The sequence below is a fragment of the Impatiens glandulifera genome, chromosome 3, assembly GCF_907164915.1.
Source record: "Impatiens glandulifera chromosome 3, dImpGla2.1, whole genome shotgun sequence".
Lineage (NCBI taxonomy): Eukaryota > Viridiplantae > Streptophyta > Magnoliopsida > Ericales > Balsaminaceae > Impatiens > Impatiens glandulifera.
The window spans coordinates 18607003-18624370 of NC_061864.1; the positions used below are offsets into that span (position 1 = coordinate 18607003).

Consider the following 17368-nt stretch of genomic DNA (forward strand, 5'->3'; position numbering starts at 1 on the left):
TTAATATAATTCGTAATTAAAATTTGAATTTCAATCTAATTCAAAATACACTAATTAAAATATACCCTTACATTTAAAATTTTAATATTAGAAAAATAAAGTAATATATTTTAATTGATGAAATAAATAATTGAAAAATAAAATAATATATTTTAATTGATAAAATAAGTAATTAATTATTAGAATAAAGAACTTTAAATGATTTTTATAAGTAACCCGAGTTAGATATGTTCTATCAAGCTCAAAAGTTATATATGAAAATAATTATATAAGGATCATTTTCATATTTTTAAAATCATACAAGTGCATTTATATTAGATAGTGACATATTAGATAGTGATTGAGGCGAGGTGTTCTATATTTGGTATGAATCGAATATAAGATTTTATTTTCGGTTTTCAAATCGAATTTTAAACCGATTTGAATTCAAATACGGTTTTCGGTTTGGTTTTCTAGATAAGACTCGAAACCAAACCCAAAACCGAATTATTTTTTATTATTTACTTTTATTATATATTATCTAATTTATTACATATAAATATATTAAATTATCATGATCCTCGTACTAGATCCATAAATTACTCTTCCATCTCTAATATTCTTATCCAGGCCATTAAAATCATAATCTCTCCTTTCATGTCCTCTTCATTTAGCCGTCCACCTTCTTGGTCCTTCTAGTCGTGCACCTCATCTCTAACTCTAAAATCTCTAAACTCCTATATAAGTTATCTCACCAATAATATTTTGGTAGTTACCAACATTGTTTTACTTCCGTCGTTCAACCTCCGAACATGAAAGATCAGAGATAAGTCCCTAACAATAGTTTGGGTGATTTTTACTTCTTCTTTTTTTTTATACTTTTAGACTTTGAGTAGATAAGATCTCTCTAACTTTATTTATTATTTCACTTTGAATTTGAATAATTCGAATTCAAAATTGATTTGACAATAAAATTATAAAAAAAAATTGAATTCGATTCGATTAAAATAAAATTTATTCAAATTTCGAATTGGCTAATAAAAATTAAAATTCGAAGAAACCGAATCAATGAACTCGAATAACCCGAAAACCAAACTGATGACCCCTAATAGTGACTACAAAATTTATGATCGAAAATAGACGAAAAACATGTTAGTAGCACCAGAGTCAAGATGCTAAGGTTGTCAAGATTTATCGTGAGATGGTTTGTAGCACTAGAGTCGAGATACCAGACTGAGTCATAAACAGGATAAGGTATATCCATCATAGAAGAGTGTGTCATTGAATTTTGGTTATGACGACGTCGACAAGTTTTAATCGGATGACCTATAAAGTTGCAAATCTAATAAAACAGACCTGATCGACAAACATATGTTGCGTGACCAAAACGATCACATAATTGATATTGTATTTTGTTTTTATTGGGCCCACGAGGCCTACAACTTAAAATAGAAGGACACCATAACCCGACTGTAGACGCCGATTAGAGTGTGAAAATTTAGATGAACTTAAAGGCCCATTTAATTGATATCCATTAAATTTTGGGAGCTCAATCTATTGACAATTTCATTTTGCACTATAATACATCGGAGAGGAGACCGAACGTCGCGATCATTGGATTTGGGATGGTTTTGAAATCCCTCTCGGTCCAAAAGCAAAATTAACGGTTGGAGAGTTAGAATAGAGTGATTCAAGGCGAATCTCATGTGTAAGAAGCATTCCCTGGAGGTCTTCAATGGCGATGGGGTTAGTGCGAGTGATTACCGCTATAGTGAGAGATTTGTATTCAGGACCGAGTCCTCCCAAAGCATAAATGATGAAATCTTGTTGAGATATGCTTTGCTAAGCACCAACGAGACTATCCTTGATTGATTTTATTTTCTTCAAATATTCGGCCATCGGGAGTGAACCATTCTTTACCGTCTGGAGCTGATGACGAAGCTGAATTAGACGAGCTTCAAATTGAGAGGCGAATGTGCGTTCTAAAGCAGACCAAAGGGCTTTAGATGTGGTGCATGATTCACCAACCAATTGTGCTATGTTGGATTCTAAAAGGGTAGAGAGAAGCCATGAAGGATCCTCCGATCTTGTTCCTCCCATATGTTAAAATCAGGATTTGGAGTGAGGACACCAGATTCGTCATCATCATCAATTTGGAGAAAGGCTTCAGAGGCAGAATTAGTTCTAGTAATATATGGATAAAGGTCGTAACCTTTTAGGGTATGTAAGATTTGAGATTTTCAAATAAGAAAGTTTTTATGATCGAATTTAATGGATGTGAGATTGTGGAAGATAAGTGGTTGAAGCGGAAGAAGAGGCCATGGATAAAGAGGTTTCTTAAAATCAAATAATGACTTTGAAACAAGATAAAGAAAATAAGTAGCAAGAAAACTTAAAGTGTATTAAGAATATATTTGAAGAGAAACTAAAGAGTTAGAACATGTAAAGATTTAAAATACAATATGAAAACTGCTCTTTAATTGTTAGAGTATTTAATATCATAAAACTGAATAAACAATTATAAAAGGAAATGAAGAATTAAGTCTGAAAATCCATTGAAATTGTTCTAGAGGTGATTTTTTATTTGTGAGATTCTAAAACTTAACTATTTGTAAAGAAAACTATATTGCATGATAATTGATATTAATTAATGTGGCATTCAAATGGACAAGAAAAGTCCATTAATCGACGCCCACTCAATTAATTCATGGTCAATTATGAAAGAAATAGAATCAAGTCTTATTTGCGTCATCTTTGTTCCTCCTGACCTAGGGAAAGCTTGTGTTCAAAACTGACTCATATTATATATATATGGCCCATCAGAATTGACCAGCTCAATTATGACCGAATATAATCAGCCCATTTCTACAATAGCCAAAATTTAATGCGCCACCTAATATTAGGATTTTTAAATTTAAATTTAAAATAGGCCTTGCTTGGAAACTTGATAACCCACACCCTGTTTTGCATAGGAAAAAGAAGTCATTATCATTATCATTATCATTATAAAACCTACATTTAAAATATTTAAAAATATATATTCTAGTTAATTGTGGTGAAGTTTTTATTTTATTTTTCTTTTTACAAAGGCACAAATATATATATATATATATATATATATATATATATATATATATATATATATTAATTGAATAAAAATTAGATAATTTTATATTTAAAATATAAACAAAAGAGTATATAATAATCATTAATTATAAATGAAAAATTATTTCACATTTATATATTTTAATATTTAAATATCTTCAAATTATTTATTCTAATTGTTTTTGAAATAATTATTTATTCTAATTTAGGTTGATGTTGACTTTAATTTAATTAGTAAGATTCTCGTGTAATACACCAACACAAAATTATAAACAAAGTAAATCTAATAAAAAAATATAATAATATGAATTCAATGTTTAAAATTCTTAATAAATCAAAAATAATATATTAAAATTAAAAATAAAACACTCTCATTTCATATTTTCTAAAACAACTAATCTTCTTACATATCTCATCACATATTTTTTCTCAATAAACCTCACATCTCGTGACTTATCACTTTCATTTTAGTTAATCAAATATTTGATTCATATTTTGTAACATTTAGCATCATTACCTCACAATTTGGTCTATCAAATATTTTTTAACCACTTTCAATAGTTATCGGTTTATTATCTTTCGTTAAACCACATTTCAATCACACTTAGTTAAAGAGTTTTACTTATTTTTGTTATCTTACAAATTCGAAAAATACATATAACATTTTAATTTTATTTTTAACCGTTTTAAGTTTATGAGTGGGTTCAACCCACAATCCGACCCAAGTGTTCATTACTCTTATATATATATATATTTGAATATATATATATATATATATATTCAAATTAATCACCGCTCTCGACCCCCGAACATTTTAAATATATATATATATATATATATATATTTATTTATTTTTTTTGAGTTTCATCAATTTTAATATAATATATTTTATTTAATTTTTTGATAATAAATATTTTTAAATTAATTTTATCTAACATATTTAATCAAAATTGTATTTCTAAGCAAAAAAAAAAATTATAAAAAGAATTATTTTCTCAATTTTAATGATAATAATTTTGACAAAAATGTGTATATGAGAAACTAGATATTATTTAATAGATTTATTAAAAAATATTTTTGTCAAGTTGCTCATGATAGTCATGTTCATTATTATTATTAAATCTACATTTAGAATATTTAAAATAAATATTATATATATATATATATATTCTAGATAATTGTGATGAAGTTTTTTGTTTTATTTTTTTGTTTGTACAAAGACAAAAATGCATATTTATATATCAATTGAATAAAAATTAGATAATTTTATATTTAAAATATAAAAAAGAGTATATAGTAATCATTAATTATATGAAAATTTATTTATGACATTTGCATATTTTGATATTTAAATATTTTCAAACTAAATATTTTAACTTTTTTTAAAAAACTATTTATACTAATTTATTTTGATGTTGATTTTAGTTTAATTAAAAGATTTTCGTACGATACACTGATCATAAAAATATAAACAAAATAAATCTAATAAAAAGAATTATAATAATATGTATTTAATATTTAATTTCTTAATAAATCAAAAATAATATATTAAAATAAATAAAATAAAAAACTTTTTTCCATGTTTTATTTAACAAAATTGTATTGGGTTGTACATGACAAAAGAGATATTATTTAATAGATTTATTAGAATATATTTTTGTCATCTTTGTTCACTATTATTATTATTATTATTATTATTATTATTATTATATATATATATTCTAGATAATTGTAATGAATTTTTTTTTTACAAAGACAAAAATACATATTTATGTATCAATTGAATAAAAATTAGATAATTTTATATTTAAAATATAAATAAAAGAGTATATGGTAATCATTAATTATAAATGAAAAATTATTTCGGCATTTACATATTTTGATATTAAATATCTTCGAACTAAATATTCTAACATTTTTTTGAAAAAATTATTTATTCTATAATTTGTTTTGACGTTGATTTTAATTTAACTAAAAGATCTCGTGCGATACACATGGATACTGAACAAAATAAATATAAGAAAAAAAATTATAATAACATGTGATTAAAGTTTAAATTCTCAATAAATAACAAATAATATATTAAAATAAAAAATAGAAAACTCTTTTTCCACATTTTATTCACTTACAACTCATCTTCTCACATATCTCATCATTTTTTTTCTCAATGAACTTCACGCCTCGTGACCTTACGTTTTCACTTTGGTTAATCAAATATTTGATTCATATTTTTTAACATTTAGCATTATGATTAGGGATGACAACGAGTACCCTACCCGCCGAGTAGTGAAGTACCCATCCCCGAACCTGATTTTTATTTTATTACTCATCCCCGACTCCGAACCCGACGAGTATATCTATTTGTATCCCATCCCCGATTCGTCGGGTACCCGATACCCGATGGGTACCCATTACCCGATTAAAATATGAATTTTTATTTATTATTTTCTAAATACACTAAATACTAAATATTAAAAATACATAATAAAACTATTACTTATTTGTATAGTTATATTATAGAAGTTGAACAATATATATACATGAACTTCAACAAGAATTAAAAAGAAGTTTAACAAAAATTAGAGAAAATATTGAAACAAAAGAGAGATAAAGATGTTAATCTTGAAAATAAGAAACGTATAAAGAGGAAAAAAATTTATTATTAAAGAAAGGAAGATTAAGAGTAATGGAGAATATAAATTAAATTAATTATGGAGTGGGGAGTGGGGAGTGAGGAGTGGGTGGTTGAGTGTTGGTATAACTAATTAATTAATATATTTAATGTAAATTTATAATGATAGTATTGATTTGAAATTTGAAAAGTCAATTTAATTTTTAATATATATATATATATATATTTAATATTAATATTTCGGATATCGGGTTTGGGTTTTGCACACTCCCCATCCCCGAACCCGAACTCGATCGGGTAATCATTTTCAGTCCCAATCCCCGACCCCGATTTAAAATACCTGAACTCGAACCCGACCATCGGGTACCCACGGGTATCGGGTATAGGAGTACCCATTGCTATCCCTAATTGTGATTTCACAATTTGGTCAATCAAATATTTTATAATCACTTTCAATTGTTACCAACTTATTATCCTTCGACAAACCACATTCAAATCACACATGGTTAAAAGTTGTACTTGTTTTGTTAGGTTGCAAGTTCGAAAAATACATATAACATTTTTTTATTTTTAACCGTTTTAAATTTATGGGCGAGTCAATCCACAAACCGACCCAAATATCGATTTTCTCTCACATATATATCCAAATTAACCACAACTCTCGACCCGACAATCCAAACACTATGAAATTAAGTATAATTATATATATACTATTTACTATTTTTTTTCGAGTTTCATCAATTTTAATATAATATATTTTATTTTATTTGTTGATAATAAATCTTTTTTAAATTAATTTTATCTAATATATTTAATCAAAACTGTATTTCTAAGTAAAAATAATTGTAAGAAATTATTTAGCTCAATTTTAATGATAATAATATTGATAAAATTGTGCAAACAAACGTAATGTTTGTATATGACAAAAGAGATATTATTTAATAGATTTATTTGAAGATATTATGTCAAGTTGCTCCCAATATAGTCATGTTCATTATTATTATTATTATTATTATTATTATTATTATTATTATTATTATTATTATTATTAAATCTACATCGAATATTTAAATATATATTCTAGACAATTGTTATGAATTTTTTATTTTTTATTTGCGCACAAATACATATTTATGTATTAATTGAATAAAAATTAGATAATTTTATATGTAAAATATATATAAAAGAGTAATTATAAATGAAAACTATTGATATTTTTAATATTTAAATATCTTTAAACTATTTATTCTATTTTATTTTAAAAAAAATTATTTATTCTATTTATGTTGATATTCACTTCAATTTTAATTTAACTAGGAATATTTTCTTGCGATTCACATTGATAAAATAAAAACATAATAAATTTAACAATTTTTTTTAATAATATATATTAAATGTTTAAAATTTTTAATAAATTATGAATAATATATTAAAACAAAAAATAGAATACTCTCCTTCCACATTTTATTCACTTCGGTAAACAACTCATTTTCTCTTATATCTCATCATGAACCTTACATCTCGTGACATTACACTTTCATTTTGATTAATCAAATATTTAATTCATATTTTTTAACATTTAGCATGGTGACCACACAATTTGGTCAATTAAATATTTTTTAATCACTTTCAATTTTTACCAACCTATTATCCTTCGCTAAACCACATTTCAATCACACTTGGTTAAAGGGTTGTACTTATTTTTGTTAGGTTGCAAGTTAGAAACATACATATAATATTTTTAATTTATTTTTAACCGTTTTAAATTTATGGGCAAGTCAACCAACAATTAGATCAACGTATTTATTTACTCTCACATATATATATATATTCAAATTAACCACAAATCTCGACGCGGCAATTCAGACACTTAGAAATTAAGCATTATTTATATATATATTTATTTACATTTTTTTCGAGTTTCATCAATTTTAATATAATATATTTTATTTCATTTATTGATAATAAATATTTTTAAAATTAATTTATCTAACAAAAAATAGTATTTCTAAGCAAAATAAATTGTAAAAAAATTGTTTATCTCAATTTTAATGATAATAATATTGTCAAAATTGTGCATACAAACATTATTTGTATATGATAAAAGAGATATTATTTAATAGATTTATTAGAAGATATTTTTGCAGTTGCTCCTGATAGTCATGTTCATTATTATTATTATTATTATTATTATTATTATTATTATTATTATTATTAAATCTTCATTTAGATATTTAATTATATATATTATAGATAATTGTGATGAATATTTGTTATTTGCAAAGGCACAAATACATATTTATGTATTAATTAAATAAAAATTAGACAATTTTATATTTAAAATATATATATATATAAAAGAGTATATAATAATCATTAATTATAAATAAAAAATTATTTCGATATTTAAATATATTGAAACTATTTATTCTATTTAAAAAAAAAAACTTTTTATTCGATTTTAATCACGTTGATTTTATTTTGATTAGGAATATTTTCGTACTATTCATATGGATAGAAATATAAACAAAATAAATTTAATAAAAAAATATAATAATAAGTATTAAATGTTTAAAATTCTTAATAAATATTTTTTAAATTAATTTTATCTAACCTATTTAATCAAAATATTTCTAATAAAAAATAATTGTAAAAAAATTGTTTATCTCAATTTTAATGATAATAATATTGACAAAATTATCAATTGAAACATAATGTTTGTATTTGATAAAAGATATATTATTTAATAGATTTAACGCTTTAAGTCTAAGTAGGAAACATGGATATTGAGTGTCATGCTAATTTTTATTTAATTTAAAAAAATATTATTTAATAGATTTATTAAAAGATATTTAACCGGTCAACTATCGGAATGGAACAGAACGAGATGTGATGTTATTTTTTCGGTTTTACCGGTAATTGACTCGTGAGGTATATCTCCGGTAGTTGATTGGAGATGGGACCGAGAATATATTTGTGTCCCTACCCTAATTATCCCGATTTCACATCGTCTGAAAACTGTAAATACAATTAAATATATAAAATTAATTTTTAATATTGTATAATATATATTAGGTTAAAAATTAGTTATATAATTTATTTATTTATTTTTTATTATTTTTTAGTGAATATGGTATAGTAGGGTCATTCTTAATAGAAATGTTTCAAATAATCGGTCAATTATTCATAAACAGCCAAATTGATGTTTGAATGATTAATAGTTACTGTTCAAATTCGACTAGTGATATATTATTCTCCACCAAGTGCCCTTACCTGTAAGCAAATGGTAAGATGACCACACAAATTCTTAGGAATAGTTTGATTGAACCTATAAAGTTTGTTTTTAGGTACGTTTAATTGTGTTTAGCTTTTTTTTTATTGCTAACGCTGAATAAGTCAGATTATTCTAAACGCCTCATTTATTTATTTTTTATATTTGAATAATATTTAATAATTAATATTATATATTTATATTAATCACTTTGTTAATTTATTATAAATTATCAATAATTAAAACTCACTATTTAATTGTATATTTATAAACTTAATATTTTTTATTTAAAATAATTTGAATATTTATTAATTTAATTTTAAATATTAATAAATTACTTAATTAAAAAATAATTTATTTTAAAATAAATTATATGAATATATTAATTTTTTATTATTTTTTGGTTGTATATTAATTTTTTATTGTTTAATTTGTTTATTGTTTAATTTATTTTTTTATAAAAAATTTGAATTTGTTAATCCTTTTTAACTATTATAAAGTTAAGAAAATATATAATATTATTAATTTTTTTATTTTTGGTGATAAGTGCAAATGTGAAATTACTACATTTATTCGTACACACAAACATATATATATATATATATATATATATATATATATATATATATATTTTGTTAATAGTTTATATATATCTAAAAAAATATTATTAGTTATTTTGAAAAATAATATAATATTATATTAATTTAAATAACAAATATAAATAAAGTGAATAGATGTATATGTTTAAAATTTTTATTTAAATAAATGATTTTGATTGTTAAAAAAATGTTTAAATTTAAATTTTATTATGGTAATAATGAAATAAAATTAACTAAAAAAATAAAAAATTAAAAAATTAAAAAAAACGATGAATAAAAAATATTAAAAAACGATTAAACTTAAAACGTTTAGATTGAGATTATTACTAGAACTAGCATTTATCCTGTGCATTTGCACGAGTAATAATATAAAAAATCGTGAAAAAAATATTACGGTAAAAATGTAATAACATTTTTAATTTTATTTTTCACCGTTTTAAGTTTATGGGCGGGTCAACCCACAATCCGACTCAAGTATCATTTACTCTCACATTGCAGAACGATTTCTAAAACAATTGATACAGTTTGATTCCTCAACTCATTTAGTTTCATCTCTAGAGTTCACTTCTTCCCTATACTACGAGTGAAAAGAAAAATGTAAAGACTATCATTAAAATAGCCTAGACGAGACTTACTATATCTATATGAATTATGTCCCCTATCTCATATGACGAAATTCTTCCATTATTACTTTCCATTATTACTCACTAATAATACTGAAATCTATAGCGCAGAGTTAAAAGAGAATTATAACCGATTAAAAACTATTGATGAACTACCGCTTTAATCAAATTTAGTGTTGAATTTAAAATATAAAGTGTTATTAGGCTAGTTGGTTAAGAGGTTGTACTAGTTTTGTTAGGTTTGAAGTTCGAACCATACTTGTAGAATTTTTAATTTTGTTTATAACCGTTTTAAGTTTATGGGCGGGTCAACCCATAATCCGACCTAAATATTAATTTACTCTCACATATATATCTAAATTAACCACAGCTCTCGACCCGAAAATCTAGACACTTTAAAAATTAAGCATCATTATATATATATATATATATATATATATATATATATATATATATATATATATATATATATATATATATATATATATATATATATATATATATATATATATATATATATATATATTAGTTAGTTAAAAAGTTGAACTTATATTGTTAAAATGTCCCGCATTCAAATTTGGTGTTGAATTTAAAATATAAAGTGTTATTAGTCTAGTTGGTTAAATGGATGTATTTGTTTTGTTAGGTTGCAAGTTCAAACCATACCTATAGCATATTTTTAACCGTTTTAAGTTTATGGGCGGGTCAACTCACAATCCGACCCAAGTATCCATTTACTCTCACATATATATCCAAATTAACCACAGCTCTCGACCCTGTAATCCGGACACTTTAAAAATTAAGCATCATTATATATATATAGATTAGTTAGTTAAAAAGTTGAATATATATTGTTAAAATATTACGCGTTCATCAAATTTGGTATTAAATTTAAAATATAAAGTGTTCTTAGTCTAGTTGGTTAAAAGGTTATACTTGTTCTGTTATGTTACAAGTTCAAAACACACCTATAGCATTTTAAAATTTATTTTTAACCGTTTTAAGTATATATGGGCGGGTTAACCCACAATCCGACCCGAGTATCAATTTACTCATATATATTCAAAATATATATATATATATATATATATATATATATATATATATATATTTTGTTCTTTTTAAAATAAATAAATAAGCTGAATAAGTTGTATACAAGATGAATCAAACTTTCCTTTTAAGTATCAAATACATCTAGTCCAATTTTAAAGTTTATTTTAATTTTTCTTGTCCATTAGTAAATATCCCAGACAACAACAATATATGTGCTCTTCATTTTTTATAATTATTTATTTTGTTAGGGGGGTCTCGTGATACATTTGTTAATCATAACACAATCCAGTAATATATATTCAATGTTTTCTTGCATCTGAATTATTCCCTATAAATACCAATCAAAGGAAATCATCAGCCTTCAAACAAGAATCAATTGAAATACAAGATCATGGATATTATTCCTTTCATTCTCTCCTCGTTCCTCTTCATCTTCTTTCTCAGTTCATCTTTTTCTCACTTCAGAAGAAGAAAGCTTCCCCCAGGTCCTCTTGGCCTGCCCATCTTTGGAAACCTTTTTCAGGTATGCTATTATTTGTAAAAAAATTTTAAAATTTTTTTTTATTCGAACTCATAACCTTGAAGACATGAATTCCTCGCAGGTTGGGTCGAAGCCACATTTGTCGTTTGCAAGACTGGCCAAAAAGTACGGTCCAATAATGTCCCTACGGCTCGGTTCTGTCACCTCGGTGGTTGTTTCATCCCCGGAGATTGCCCGAGAGATTTTACAGAAACACGACGAAGTTTTATGTGACAGGGCAATACCAGACGTTGCGAGAGGCCAAGCGAATTTTCACATCTCCATGGTTTGGCTTCCCTACGGCAATAGGTGGCGGATGCTCAGACAAGTATTGAACACTCAGTTGACACACATGCATAAGTTGGACTCCTTGGTCGAGTTGCGGCATAAGGCTTCTAGAGAGCTCGTGGAATTCTTGAAGGAGATCTCTCAACGCGGTGGGCCGGATGAGATTATTGGGGAGAGACCGGTTGCTATCGGAAACTTGGCTTTTGCGACGGCTCTCAACCAAATGTCAAAGACTTGTTTCTCGCAGAATGTTGCGGAATATGAATCCAAAGAGATTCAGGTATATAGATAAATTCGATTAGGCACCGACCCTAATGAGTTTAAGACTCATAGTTCAGTAGTTGTAGAGCATAAAAATTTATATTCTCGTATGCATATAGGGGTTTATGAAGGCAGTGGAAACAGTGATGGATGTGGCGGGACAATTTAACATAGCGGACGTGTTTCCCTGGCTTAAGACAATGGATCCTCAAGGGTTAAGGCGCAAGTCTAAGGAAGCTTATGGTTGGCTTGAGGAAGTGGTTGATGTCTTTGTTAACAAAAGGATGCAATGGAGGAAGGATTCTAGCCTTTCTTCTTCTTATACACATCATGATGGTGATCTCTTGGATTCATTTATAGACTACAGTCTTAAAGACCCTGATTTTACTACTCAACAGTTCAAAGTTTTACTACTGGTTAGTAACTAATTCAAAAAAAGATCTTATTAAGATATAACCCATTTAATATACCAAACTTAAAAATATTAGTTTCAATTATTTGATGTGATCATGATTAAGATAAGATTGTGACAAACTTGGAGTTTTCATAATTTGATCCTATTTTCAAATCTTCTCATACCAATATAATTTTAAGAGGACAAATATAATAAGAAACCAGTTTTTATACTAAAGATCTTAACTAGTTTTTATATTTATTTTTGTAGGAGTTAATTCTTGCTGGATCTGATACAACATCAATCACCGTGGAATGGGCGATGGCGGAACTTCTTTTGAATCCAGACATAATGATAAAACTTCGTCAAGAGATAACAGAGGTAGTTGGCACAAAGGGAGAAATAGAAGAAGCTGACATTATTAATTTACCATACTTACAAGCTGTAATTAAAGAAGCAATGAGGCTTAGACTAGCTGTTCCACTTCTAATTCCCCACAATTCCAAAGAAGTAGTTGAAGTTAATGGCTATGTGATTCCAAAGAACACACAAACAATCGTAAATGCTTGGGCAATGGCTCGAGATCCCTGCTACTGGGATGCCCCCGACAAGTTCTTACCCGAGAGATTTCTCAACTCAAACATGGATTTTAAAGGGCAGCATTTTGGGTTCATTCCATTTGGTTCTGGACGAAGAATGTGCCCTGGGATACTCTTGGCTCAACGCATGGTTAGCCTCATAATGGCGTCATTGGTTTATCATTTCGATTGGAAGCTTCCAAGAGGTACCACAATAGATAACCTTGACATGGACGATGTCCTTGGCCTCACACTACGAAGGGCCACTCCATTGCTCGCGGTCCCAACACTGATTAAACATTGATATATGATTAATTAAATGGCGTTGGGTTAAATTATTGAAAATTCAGTGAAGTGTTAAGTTAAAATAAAGATCTTTTGATAGATCAATTGTTCCATTACTAGTGTCACATATTACTTGGGAATTGGGATACATCTTGTTTGAACTTAATATTAGAAGTCATACTCTATTAATATTTACAAATAATTATAATAACAAATTACTTTATTATATGTATAAGTTATAAATTTTAATTAATGTCGTGGAGATTTGAACCTTAATTATTATAGAATCCAGAAACTCAAAGTTAGAAAATTTTATTTAGATTTTGTAGAACGCATATCCAAATTTGAGAGATACGCACATACTTTGTCTTCCAATTTATAACTCGTTTCTTTGTACTTTATTTGAAATTGAAAAATAAATGCAAAATGTCAAGGATATAAAGCTAAAACCTGAAGGTGCGATTTTCCATTCAAATTTAATAAAAACGTACATGATTCCATCTAGTTTAATTAAAATGAGTTAATTTAAAATTATATATTCTAAAATAAATTAATGTATTAGATTTATGTTAATTCTTAAACTAATTAATTTCAAGTGTGTGATAAAAAAAAATTTAAAAATACACAAAATCAGTTATTACTTAAACTAGCATTTGATGTTAATCGTGTCTCTCAATTCATGCAGTCTCCAACTACCCCTCATTGGTCTGCAGTGAAAAGAAAATACTAATATCTTTGTTATATGCCTCATCATTGTTTTATCATTCGTTCATCACTTCTCTCGATTTATCTGACCTTTTCTAACTCTAACAAGGTTGGTTGTCTTGACGACCGTTACTCCACAATTGGTTATTGTATTTTTTTTTTACAATCTTATGTCTTGAAATTCAAAGAAACAAAAAGTCGTTGTTCGATCTATTACCGAGTCTAAATATTGAGCTCTAGCTCTTTCCACTATTGAACTAATTTAGCTTCAATTATTGCTACGTGAACTTTGCCTCTTTTCACCTCAACATCCATTCTATGGTGTGACAACAATGGTGATGTGTTTCTCTCCTTCAATCCAATTTCTAATGCTTGTATGAAACATATATAAATTTATTTTCATTTTGTTCGTGAACGTGTTGCTAATAAATCTTTCTTAATTTTATACAGTATGTTGTTGACATCCTCATCAAATGTCATCAAACTCATTTGCTTTATTACTACGTAACAAACTATTGTGTGTGCCTCTTTGTTTATTTTGAAATAATAAATTAAAAATTGTACAATTAAAAATAAAGAGCAACTCACTTAAGTCTCTTAATTTTTATCTTCTAACTCTTAGGTAAATTTAAAATCTTATATATTCTAACTCTTTACCTACCCTTATTTCTATATAAATTTATATTCTTGTAATTGTAATTAAACAATGAATTTTAATATAAAGCAACATCTTTAGTCTTATCTTAGTTTAACTTTTTTTCATCTAATTCACTCTAAGTATTAAATACAAAAATATTCATAAATTATTGTTTAATTTTCAAAAATAAAAAAAATAGTTAGTGAAAATGTTTGTCTTTATTTCGTTCATACGAGTGTAATTATCTAAAAAGGTTATATAGAATTTGAGAAATTTATTTTTTGTTTTTTATTGAAATAACTCAGGACAATTATTAAAAAATGTTGTACAGTACTAATTTAATCATTAAACTTTTGTATTTCCCATTTATCTTTCTCTTTCTTTCTTATTCTTCAATACAACCATTCATTCATTACACAATTTTTATAATATTTTTTATCTTCATTAATTTTCATTCAATTTCTTTTACCTTCCATTTCTTCTTTATTTCTTAAGCAAATTTGAAGAACTTTAGTACATCATCCGGCGTTTGTATCTTCATTAATTTTCAATTAACTCCACATACCTTCCATTTTTTCTTTATTTCCTTAAGCATATTTGAATTACTCTAGTTATTTCTCACCTATTGTATCTTCAACTTTCGTTATTTTAAGAACTACTTCAATTAATGTTATATGTTTATAAATTATACTTACCTTCCGTTGAAGGTTTACTCACTAAAGCACCATCAATCTTTCTTCTTTCATCAATTTCTGCCATCCGTTTCTACCGAAGGATTTAATTACCGCTCAACTTTTCTTCTTTTATATATTTTAAAGCGCATACAGGTTAAGGCTATCCGTTTCTGCCGAAGGATAAAGGGTTTCTAAATTTATCTACATGTTAATATTTCCATTCTACTTTATCTATCTTTTGGAATTGGATATGGATGTTTATAAATGAAGAACGAAGGGTTTCTAAATGTTTTTTGATATGTGGTTCTTCTTGAAATGAAACCCCTTTTGATGGATGAAAACACACGACAACATGGTAGGTTGGGATTTTGAAATTACAATGTTTTCTTTTACATAAATGTTCAAATAGATTATATTTTGAGTATCGTCTATATTGAAATTAAATAATTCTAAAAGTTTTAAAAACAAAACTATCTATTAGAATTTTGCTATAGATTCATTGTATTTTTTTTATTAATGTATTTGAAGATATTCATTGTTTAAATAAACTGCATTATTATTATTTTTTATCTAAGTTAAATATGAACTATTTCATTATTTGTATTAGGAAAATGTCACTTTAAAACCACCAGGTGTTAGCAAATCAAACCTTGCAAGGTGTGATTCATCTCCAGAAAATGCTACATTTTTTCTTGAAACATTATATATAGAGAAAGAAAAAATGATTGTCGGACAGCCATGACCAACCAATCCAATGTATAATGTCTTAATTAAGCCATATTGGGATAAATATATGTTATTTCATATAAAAGAGCAATTCAAGAACCAGTTTCGTACTAAAAAGAATCTTTGGTCTGAATTACAATGGGCTACACTTCAAACTGGCCTAGGATGGGATTCGATACGGAATATGATTGATGCGAGCGATTGTTGGTGTGACTATGTTCGGGTAATTATTTTTAGATTAAACATTTCTTGGATATGTAATTTTTTAGATTTTAATATTTTTGATATTTTTTTCTAGGAAAATAAAAAAAACTTTGTATCAATATAAAGGAAAGACAGTTCCAGACTATGCTTTGTTGGAACGTCTTTTGGCTGGCTGGTGACCGTGCAAATGATAATTATATCAGCAAAAAGTATAAAATTGTTATTTATGGTTTATGGTATGGTATCAATCTATACAACTTGCGAAGCTTCCATGAAACTCGTTTTGCATTTTACTATTTGGCTTTTTGGGAGGAGAAGTGGACAAGGAAATGCTATTATTTGGAAAAAATTATGACCAATTAGTGAATGTGGTAAGAGGTGTTAGAAGCTCCTTTGTATCATGTGACTTGCGATGATATGATATACCAAGTGCAAATGCTCTAGAGCTCCATGGAACCCCCTGATTTGCTTAATTCTGCTGCTCTTATTTTGCTTCTTTTGGGGAGAGGAGGAGGGAATATGTGTAAGAATACATTTTACCATTCATGGATGTTATTTAACTGAATTTCTCCCTGGGAAATGTCATATTCCACAATTATAGACATTTAGCTCTTTGATTTTCTCATTCATGGTCTGCAAGAGTGTATTTGATGTTCTGTTTGATAAAGCGGAAGAGGGGGAATCCGCGCCTATGTATGCGGCGGTGATCTCTGCCGTGGTTCGGACATCGTCGAGGCCTCTGATGGAGAAGCTGGACTTGAGCGAGGGATTTGCATGATTTCAAGAGTGATCGATAGTGATGCGGAGAAGAACCTATCGATGGATTTGCAGAAA

The 17368-nt window shown here is 26.5% G+C and overlaps 1 protein-coding gene across 1 annotated transcript; it reads left to right on the forward strand.

Annotated features, from left to right (window-relative positions):
- Nucleotides 1-11640: 11640 nt before the first annotated feature.
- On the forward strand, nucleotides 11641-13622 carry LOC124932352 (cytochrome P450 76T24-like). The gene is made up of 4 exons (XM_047472972.1): nucleotides 11641-11785; nucleotides 11865-12350; nucleotides 12451-12747; nucleotides 12996-13622. The coding sequence occupies exons 1-4, from the start codon at nucleotides 11654-11656 to the stop codon at nucleotides 13605-13607; spliced, it is 1527 nt and encodes a 508-aa protein (XP_047328928.1). The 5' UTR covers nucleotides 11641-11653; the 3' UTR covers nucleotides 13608-13622.
- The last annotated feature ends 3746 nt before the right edge of the window (nucleotides 13623-17368 follow it).

What these genes read in the sequence shown, in the direction of transcription:
- LOC124932352 (XM_047472972.1), top strand. Translation starts at nt 11,654, where the DNA reads ATGGATATTATTCCTTTCATTCTCTCCTCGTTCCTCTTCATCTTCTTT. An exon ending in TCTTTGGAAACCTTTTTCAG is followed by an intron (nt 11,786 to 11,864) that starts GTATGCTATTAT and finishes AATTCCTCGCAG; the next exon opens with GTTGGGTCGAAGCCACATTT. An exon ending in ATGAATCCAAAGAGATTCAG is followed by an intron (nt 12,351 to 12,450) that starts GTATATAGATAA and finishes GTATGCATATAG; the next exon opens with GGGTTTATGAAGGCAGTGGA.